We start from the raw sequence: 10,112 nt of genomic DNA, 5'->3' as shown, positions 1-10,112 counted from the left end.
TCTTTTTACAGTGAACCCCATTTCCCCAAACTTTAGTGTTTTAAACTAGTGCACAAAGAACGTTAATGTAGTTCATCTATATTTGTCTTTAAGATATGTTTTATGAGTAGGTAGAGAAGAGAGAGAGAGAGAGAGAGAGAGAGAGAGAGAGAGAGAGAGAGAGAGAGAGAGAGAGAGAGAGAGAGAGAGAGAGAGAGAGAGAGAGAGAGAGAGAGAGAGAGAGCGGAGCCACTAGAGAGACTCAACGCAGATGGGAATTAGCTTATAAAATTGGGATAAAGCAGCATGAGAAACAAAGTATACCAAATGGAATACATAAACCAACCAAGAAAAAAAAGGATTTAAAATAGCTTTTTTCTTTCAGTTTTTTATCTTTGTGTGTGTTTAATTTATGACATAACTCTGTCTCCTGGAGTGATGTGTGGACTCAATTCAATAAAATAAAATTGTATTTGTATCTTAATCACGATAACAACCTCAAAGGGCTTAACAGGCCAAATATGTATGGCGTATTTATGACACTCCTTGCCAAACTGACAGACCTGTAAAACTTGGCCTTTGTCTGAGGCAGCCACTAGTCAGGGCCAGCCAGACCCAGCCAGACCCAGCCAGAACCAGCCAGAACCAGCCAGGCCCAGCCAGACCCAGCCAGACCCAGCCAGAACCAGCCAGGGCCAGGCAGGGCCAGGCAGGGCCCAACTGTGACTTCCCTCACCCAAGGAGCCTGTCAGGGAATCTGCGGCCGCTCGTTGGCAGTCTTCCTGCATGCAAGGTCGTTAGCATGACACTAGCCCGGGTGTGACAAAGTGTTGGTGTAGGTTTTTTTGTCACACAGGATTCAGCACATACAAACCGAGGTCAGAGTGGTGATATGACCCATCGCACACATGCATAAACACACACTCGCAGACATACACACAGATAAGCACACACACACACACACAAGACAGGAAGAAGGTGAATTTTATACCTGCAGAGTCGTATTATAAGGAAGAGAGAAAACTCACACTGTACAAACACAAACACACACACACACACACACATGCACACACAAACACGCATACATTGACAGGGAGAAGACTAATGAGAAACCTGCAGAGTCGTACTATAAGGAAAGAGAAACTCACACTGCACATAAAGAAACACTAACACACACACACACACACACACACACACACACACACAAACACACACATTGCCGGTGACCTTTGAGTCCTATGGATGCAAGGGAATGTGTATATATATAGATGGAAAGATATATATATATATATATATATATATATATATATATATATATATATATATATATATATATATATATATATATATATATATATATATATTAATTTTAACATAGATCTAGTTTTGTCCTGGCACTGAGACAAAACTTTAATGGATTCCAATGACCTCTGGCATCACTGGTCTTGCTGTTCCATGGGAGGTGGAGTGTGCAGGGTAGAGTGTGAACTTTGCAGGTGTTGTTGGTGCATGAAGCGTAGGGTGGAGTGTTCGCTGACTCAAGACAAAGCCAAAGAGGTAACTCGGGCTGAGTAACCACGGACCCCAGAAAAGGTCAAGGGATGCATTCAAAAACTACACAAAACTCCTTACAAAGGACTTCTGACTCTGACGACGGGCTAGAAGGTCTACTTCCACAAAGGCCTTCCGATCCTGGAACAAATGGGGCCCCTCCGAGGCCTGGCTGGGACAGCTGCTGCAGATCAGCTGTGGGTTTGAGGCTGGAGCTGTGTCCTCACACGGAGCAATTCTTTATGTTATGCAAAACTGTTTTGTGAGTGGGAGAGAGATGCTAAGAGGGAAAGAAAGACGGTATTCTTATTCAATAAATTTAAGATGAGGCTGTTTCTAAAATACTCACGTTTTTTACAGAATCACCTGTATGCTTTCAACCTTGATTTATATTCACTACACAGTAGGGGCGGCAAATGTTTTTTTGACCTCGAAGCAGCATCGTAACGTCTTTCAAAATTAATCTGCCATATATTTCGCTTTGCCTTGCATTGCCTTTTTCTCTCTATATCTTTCACACCCTCTCACTCCCCTTCTCGCTCTCTCGTGAACTTTCACCATCACTTGCTCTCCCTGTCTCTGTCCCTCTCACTCCATATCTTTCTCTCTTTCAGCCTTTCTCGCTCACCCTCTCCTTCCTTCTCTCTCTCCCTCTATGCTCACCCTCTCTCTTTCTCTAACCATTCTCTATTTCTCGCTCCCTCCACTTATCTATCCCTCTCTCTCTCTCTTACCTCTATCTCACTGTCTTCAATATATATAATTTCTCTGTTTTTCTTTGGTGCTCCATATGCTTATGTTATAACCACAGCAATATTTGTACTACCCCCCAACCAAGGTGAATTCCAGTGAATCTCTCCCAGCAGGTGGGAGAAGGTGAGAGAAAGGAACTCCTGCTACCAGGAATGCTTGGACAGAAACAATTCTCGTCGACAGTCAATCACTCCCTGGGGAGACGAAAGGACGTGCCTTAAAGTGAACCACGATTGAAAAAGAGATGGATGGATGGGTGAACCGATGGCCATTTTAACTCATTTTAATGGCAGGGGGAGAGAAGTAATGGCCATTTGAACTCCTCATAACCCGAGGGAAAGCGTCAGAAAGTTACACACATGAATGATAGGCAGTGCCCGCCATGTGTTCCAGGAGGACCCTGGCCATCTTGATTCTGCCGTCCCTGCTCTCTGGGTCTTGCCCCTCATCTGACGTCAGAAGAATATCAAGTAGACAATTCTTCTTTATAGCGTCCCTCTCCTTGGATCCATCCTTTCTCTTGTTCGAGTCCTCTCTGGAAGAGCATTTGCGTCTTGCGTCTTTAATTATACATATTTCACACCGCACATCCACTTTGAGCAATCTTCATCAGATTTGAATGGAAGACTAGCACATCTCCTTCCACTTGGCAGTTTTGACAACACATGTATTTCAAATGAGATCGGTATAGATGGGTACGAGGCCCCATGCTGCTCTCAGTGTGCATCTGGACAGAAAAGAGTTGCACTGTTTCCACGGGAACCGTGTCCCTTTGTACACTAAGTCCAGTTTTTAGAATGTTTACAATGTTTATAGAAGAACAATAACGGCTCTCAGACGCTTGCATGCACGCATGCAGCAACCCACACACACACACACAGCCAAACACACAGGCACGCACGAACTCACTTACGCGTGCAGCAAAACACAGCCGCGAGCACGCACACACTCACATTCTCACGCACACACACAGCCACACACACGTGCACACACACGCACACTTGCACACACTCACACACCCGCATGCACGCACACACTTAGACAGCTACTTATAGTACCAAGCCTACAACTGAGAATTCTGTGCGTCTAGAAGTGCATTTTCACACCGGGGGGGATATGAAACGCTGTCTTAAATAGTGAAATGATTCCATTGTGCTTCAAAGAAAGGAACAAGCAGTACTTCTGAGCTCCTCTGCTCCTTCTTGTAAAACTAATTAAAAAGATGAAGGAGAAGAAAGTGGAGACCCAATAAGAACGGTAACAAAGAAGAGAGAGGCGTGAGAGGAGGGGATAACTTTAATAAGAGGCGGTTGATTCATACCCCAAGTTAATGACAGACCACCAATAAAAGGCCAGCCGAGAGCTAATATGAAATAAATATGAGGACGGAGTAGAACACAATAGCCCGCGATAGAAGTGAGGAGGACTGAATGAGGGAGAGAGAGAGGGGGAGAGAGCGAGGCAGAGAGGGAGAGAGAGTGAGAAAGAGGGAGTGAGAGAGCCCTGAGAAGGGCATTACGGGTGGTTGTAGCTCAAGGAGTCTTAAGTAAAGAGCACCGGTCTGTTTGAGGACCCAGTCAATTGTAATGCAAAAGCACTGTATCGTGATCAGCCATCCTTAACCTCCTCTAACCCTCGTTCTCTCGCTCTCTTGCTCTCTCTGCCCCTCTCTTTCTATCGCTCGCTCTCTTCCCCTCCCTTTCTTCTTCTCTCTTCCCCTCTCTCTTATGTCTTTGTGGCTCTCTCTGTCTCACTCTCTCTCTATTTAAGAGCCCATGACAAAAAACAGATCTCGATCTTGCACGCGGTTTTCTATTCTCGAGTTCCGTGCACGTTATTGGCCCGGCAACCAACAGCGATGTCATTTCATCTAGGATGGAGATGTAATTTCCTCTAGGAGGACGATGAGAGAGATGGGCTCTTCTTGTGACCCAGAGTGTTAAAGTGGGTGAAGCTGGAGCAAAGGGGAGAGATATCCCAAAAAACTGTGAGAGAAGACGATCCACACGTCAGCCTGGAGACGCACTGACATTGTTCCTGCCAGTCGTTCATTGAGCTTGTGCACATTGGAATGCTTGTGCATTCCAATGTGCCGCAGACAGACACAGACAAACCCAAAGCAGCGTTTCTGCATCGGCACAGGCGGATATTGTATGCATTGTCTAAAGACCCTGGCACCAGAATCAGGGTTTTAACTAAATGAGTTTGAAGGATTTGAGGAAGGCTCGCACTGGTCTGCTCTGCATCCCAAGCGGTTTGAGAGCCGTGCGGATCTGGGAAGGTGTTCAATAAGGAACGCCTTTCGTCGAGCTTCGTGGATTAGAGAAACGGTCGGAACAGATGTCACGCGGCGGTTCCCCGTGGCCGGCAGACACAAGCGCCTGATTCGCCGCGCTGCTGAGTCGATGCTAACAAAGTGGCGTGTAAACATCAGCCTGGCTTGTGATCAGCCGTGTTCGTACCTGACGCACAGCTGTGGCTCCAACACAAGCTATTAGGGTCCTAATGGAGGCAGCGCCACTGCTGTCTTCTAAAGTTATCAGCCGTACGCTAACGACCTGCACGCTGCTTTGATCCATACACAAGTCCTCATTACTTCAGACTCTGGAAGCATTTTTGGCCCAATTACCATGGCAATTGCACGGTTAATTTATACCAGTATGAGCACACATGCACGCACACACACACACACACACACACACACACAAACAAGTGTGAGTGCTTGTGTTTAACTGTGCTGCTATGCGTGAGCACACATGGACTTCAACATACCTAGAAACCATGAATTTGTATTAATCCGTAACTTTCACGTTCGGCTGTCACGTTCAAGCAGGGAAACAATTAAATCGGATGCTTCTCATAACAATTTCCCGACGTTTACACCGATAGGTAGAATTCTGCCAGCTCTGGGGTGGGAGCTAGTTCCGCGTTTCCGCTTGGTTTTACCTTGACTTCGACCTAAAGTCAACCTACGCTATAATGTCACATTACGTTTGTTTGACAGCGATGGACGGCTCCTGAATGCCGTCTGCTGTTCAATTCTCCTCCTCCCTTTATCATTCCTTCCCGGCTCCATTTACCTCTCCTGCTGGGTTGCCTTGTTTCTTCGTTCGTTGCTGCCTCCCATTCAGAGAACGAACCAGGCCCCCCCTCGCTGTCTGTCTGTCACTGAACAACACCGCCCATCTCTTGTCTATCCCTAACTGTCACCTATAACCAGCAAGCCAACCGGAAGGCATTCTTATACAATACAAGTTTGAGACCCTTTTAATCAAATGTACTTATTGCGAAGGAGCATTACTGGTCATTGTGGGCCAGGTTGTGGTTGAAGGGTTCACAGGTTCACTCCCATTTAGCGGGAGATCTTTTTTCAGAAAATGTGATCTGATTTTTTATAGATAATTTATAATGCATAATGTACCTCGATGAAGTAGGTAATTAAAGGGTAACTTCCCTACAGGAAGGGGCCGGGGATGAACCGGTGGCTTCTGTCAACGAGTGGAACCACCTTGCCTCTACACTGTCGGCGTGTAGCGATGTGTTTCTTCATGGGCGGGGATGTGTCCTCCAAAGCCCAATTTCATGGTCCACAGATGACGTTTTGTCCTGCTTGTCTCGCCCTCGTAGGACTGGACGCCACTAAGGACCCCTGTCTGCTGGTCCGCTGCCCGCCTCACAAGGTGTGCGTCAGCCACGACTACATGACAGCCACCTGCACCACTCCTACGCAACCGACACACAGGTGAGTAGGACCAGTCGGGACGCAGGACTCACTCTTCTGCTGTAAGACCGGCTGCTTAGCACAGGCAGCCAAGACAAAGCCAGAAGAATATTTCAAGGAAAAACTGTTTAAAATGTATTTATAAATAAATTTACCAAGTGTCAGCTTGGCATAGCCTCTTCAGCTTCGATTAGGTTTGTAACTGGGCCATAATAAATAATGAGCTGTCAAGCACAGACTACACTCTGCTGCTATTCGCCTGACAGTAAAGCTACACTGTACTGCCCTTCACCTGACAACAGTACAACTATACTATACTGCCCTTCATCTGACAACAGTACAACTACGCTGTACTGCTCTTCACCTGACAGTAAAGCTACACTTTACTGCTCTTCACCTGACAGTAAAGCTACACCTTACTGCTCCACACCTGACAACAGTACAACTACGCTGTACTGCTCTCGCCTGACAACAGTAGAACTACACTGTACTGCTGTTCACCTGAGAGTAAAGCTACACTGTACTGCTCTTCGCCTGACAACAGTACAACTACACTGAACTGCCCTTCACCTGACAACAGTACAACTACGCTGTACTGCTCTTCACCTGACAGTAAAGCTACACTTTACTGCTCTTCACCTGACAGTAAAGCTACACCTTACTGCTCCACACCTGACAACAGTACAACTACGCTGTACTGCTCTCGCCTGACAACAGTACAACTACACTGTACTGCTCTTCACCTGACAACAGTACAACTACGCTGTACTGCTCTTCACCTGACAACAGTACAACTATACTGTACTGCCCTTCACCTGACAACAGTACAACTACGCTGTACTGCTCTTCACCTGACAGTAAAGCTACACTTTACTGCTCTTCACCTGACAGTAAAGCTACACCTTACTGCTCCACACCTGACAACAGTACAACTACGCTGTACTGCTCTCGCCTGACAACAGTACAACTACACTGTACTGCTCTTCACCTGACAACAGTACAACTACGCTGTACTGCTCTTCACCTGACAACAGTACAACTATACTGTACTGCCCTTCACCTGACAACAGTACAACTACGCTGTACTGCTCTTCACCTGACAGTAAAGCTACACTGTACTGCTTTTCACCTGACAGTAAAGCTACACTGTACTGCTTCTCACCTGACAACAGTACAACTACACTGTACTGCTTTTCACCTGACAGTACAACTACACTGTACTGCTTTTCACCTAGTTGAAGAGAAGTTCACCAGCATTTAACTAGACATATCCGCAATATAAACGGAAGAGACAAAAGCAGAAAAAAGTTGGAGTCCGTGAGAGCACTTTTTTTCACGTCAGCAACATGCCCCACACGCTCAGTGTAATTTCTCCGGCTGTCCAATTCTCCAGACTTTACCCTAGGGGCCTGGTAGGTTCAACTCCAGAGGGGTCGATTCTGACATTTTTGTTTATACGTATATCCCAACTGGGGATTATCCAGGGAATGTCAGACTTTTGGTGCATGTGTGAAAGGCCACTCAGAGAAAATGAGGGTCAGTTGTTTGTTGACACAGATCTGAAATCATCCTTCTAATCATTGCCAGCCTATTTGATTCCAGCAATCACAGTGACAGGCGTCAATCCATGACGCATTCAGTCGCTCTATTAGAGCTTCCTTTTAGAGGATTCCATTTAGGTGGTGGATCATTGAACATGGCCTTCTCAAACACTCTCACAGTTTAAAACTTTTCTAATGGAACGAGAGAGAGAGAGAGAGAGAGAGAGAGAGAGAGAGAGAGAGAGAGAGAGAGAGAGAGAAAGAGAAAGAGAAAGAGAGAGGGAGAGGAGGAGAGGGAGGGGGAGAGAGAGAGAGAGAGAGAGAGAGAGAGAGAGAGGGAGAGGGAGAGTGGGAGGGGGGAGGGAGAGAGAGAGAGAGAATTTCAGAGACTAAAGGTGGGATGGCTTTTTTTACTGACACTCTCTCCACCCACAGCGTTCTACCAAAATAGAGGGCGTGATTGATCATTGTTACCATCAGAGACACGTATACCTATATACTGCCGTATACACACAGGATTCACTCTTAAGTAGATTATGTAGGAATGTGTTAAACATCGGGAACTTTGCCGAGGTGATTGTCATAATAGTTACACTGCTGCTTGGAGCACTTATGCTAATGCCTGTGTTTGACTGTACGTGTGTGTGTGTGTATGTGTGTGTCTGTGTGTTTGTGTGTGTGTTAATCACGCTTCTCGCTGCCTTCTAAGCAGCCTGTTTCTCTGGCAGGGCAGGAGCGTGGGGCAAGGGAGCAATTGATCGCCCACCGTTGTCATGGGAACGCTGCACGTGTGAGCGCTGCAAACAGGGCACAAAGAAAGTTTTAACACGTGACGGCTCATCAGTTCACATGACATTATGTCATCGCCACCCATGGTCCCTTATTGAGGGAGGCTGCTCTATGCATGAGCAAAATCATCAACGTGACAAGAACAACATCCAGCCCTTTATTTTTCCACATTTAAAGTATTAAATTACTGCTTCTCATACAGGATAGGCAGTAAGGCAATGTCTCCCACATATACATGGCCTCTGGGTGTGTGGAGGTGAAACCGTCATTACACCCTCTTTCTTCTCACTGCTCTGTTGTATTCTAAATTATTCGCTCTCTCTCGCCTCCTCTTTTTCCTTCCTCCTCACTTCTCTCCCTCACAGCACGAAGACCAGGAAAGGAAGCCCAGTCCACAAACACAAGCTGGAGGTCGCCGCTGCTCATGGGAAATGTAGGCCCTGCCCAGCCATCGCGTACGGCCCTGTGTGCGGGTCTGACGGCCATATCTACTCCTCACAGGTCACATGTCACATCTTTATCAGTCTTTAGTCCCCCTTACTTTTCATTTGCTCACTGAGTATTATGTACCAATACCTTAAGAGCCCTGTTATCATATGATGTTACCGTGTGATGGTACCGTCTGATGTTTCCGTCTGATGTTACCATCTGATGTTACAGTCCGATGTTACCGTCTGATGTTACCGTCTGATGTTACAGTCCGATGTTACCGTCTGATGTTACCGTCTGATGTTACAGTCCAATGTTACCGTCTGATGTTACAGTCCGATGTTACCGTCTGATGTTACCGTCTGATGTTACCGTCTGATGTTACAGTCCGATGTTACCGTCCGATGTTACCGTCTGATGTTACCATCGGATGATACCGCCTGATGTTAACATCTGATGTTACCGTCTGATGTTACAGTCTGATGTTACTGTGTAATGTTGCCATCTGATGATACTGTCGATTTCACTGTTTGATGTTACCATCCAATGTTACCGTCTAATGTTACCGTGTGTTTTTAAGGTCACATCTTCTCACATGTACGGCAACCACGTGCCGGAGGAATAATTCTAATCTTAGGGTGTGATCTGCAGTTGATTTATTTATGCTTTTTGATCTCCCGCTGCTTTCGCTTTCTCTCTCTCTCTCTCTCGCTCTCTTTCCATGTTATCTCTACCTACCGGGATTAATCCAATATGTGGAAAGAAGGGCGCGGTGTGTGTCTCTTTGTCAACAGATTTCATCAAGAGACATTAGCAACACTATCCATGTGGCGACCGGCAGAATAAAATGATGGGTTTAAATTAGAGTCCGGGAAATTGAAAGTGTCAGCAGAGAGGAGAGATGTGGAGAGCAGCGAGGAGTGTGTGTGCGTTGTGTGTTGGTGTGCATGACTGTGTGCATGTGTGCGGACACCCTCGCATTCACTTGCGGGGGTCCACAAATAAGTGGGGGTCCCCCAGTCCTTCTCAGTGTGAATTTACATAACTCATTTGGGTTTTAATAACTCTCTTGGATGGATTTTGTGATGGAATTTCTTTTTTCAACCACACCAAACAATTTGGTACCCCTTGTGTATAAGAGGAGAGAGCAATACGATTAAATTACATTCTGAAGCCATTTGGGTTTTAGTGCTTTTTGCTGGGTTTGCACTGCTATGAAGAATAGAGTGCCATAGGGTGTGTGTGTGTGTGTGCGCGCACGTGCGTGTGTTTGCGTGTGTATGTGTGTGTGTGTCTTTATAGCGGCGTAATAGACCCATCTGTTCATCTCAAATAAACGGCAATATCAT

General features: G+C 46.1%; 1 protein-coding gene across 1 annotated transcript in view; it reads left to right on the top strand.

Moving 5' to 3' along the window:
- The window catches only part of spock1 (SPARC (osteonectin), cwcv and kazal like domains proteoglycan 1), a gene marked incomplete at both ends in the record, with an annotated part of 65,338 nt that overhangs the window by 41,321 nt on the left and 13,905 nt on the right, over positions 1-10,112 (top strand). Inside the window, 2 exons of the mRNA XM_079744876.1 lie at positions 5,911-6,025; positions 8,700-8,835. Of these exons, the coding sequence (XP_079601002.1) occupies positions 5,911-6,025; positions 8,700-8,835 (251 nt within the window). The remainder of the gene's footprint in view (positions 1-5,910; positions 6,026-8,699; positions 8,836-10,112) is intronic.

Source organism: Pollachius pollachius, assembly GCF_949987615.1.
Source record: "Pollachius pollachius genome assembly, chromosome: 10".
NCBI classification, from domain to species: Eukaryota; Metazoa; Chordata; class Actinopteri; order Gadiformes; family Gadidae; genus Pollachius; species Pollachius pollachius.
This window is presented reverse-complemented; position numbering and strand designations above follow the sequence as displayed.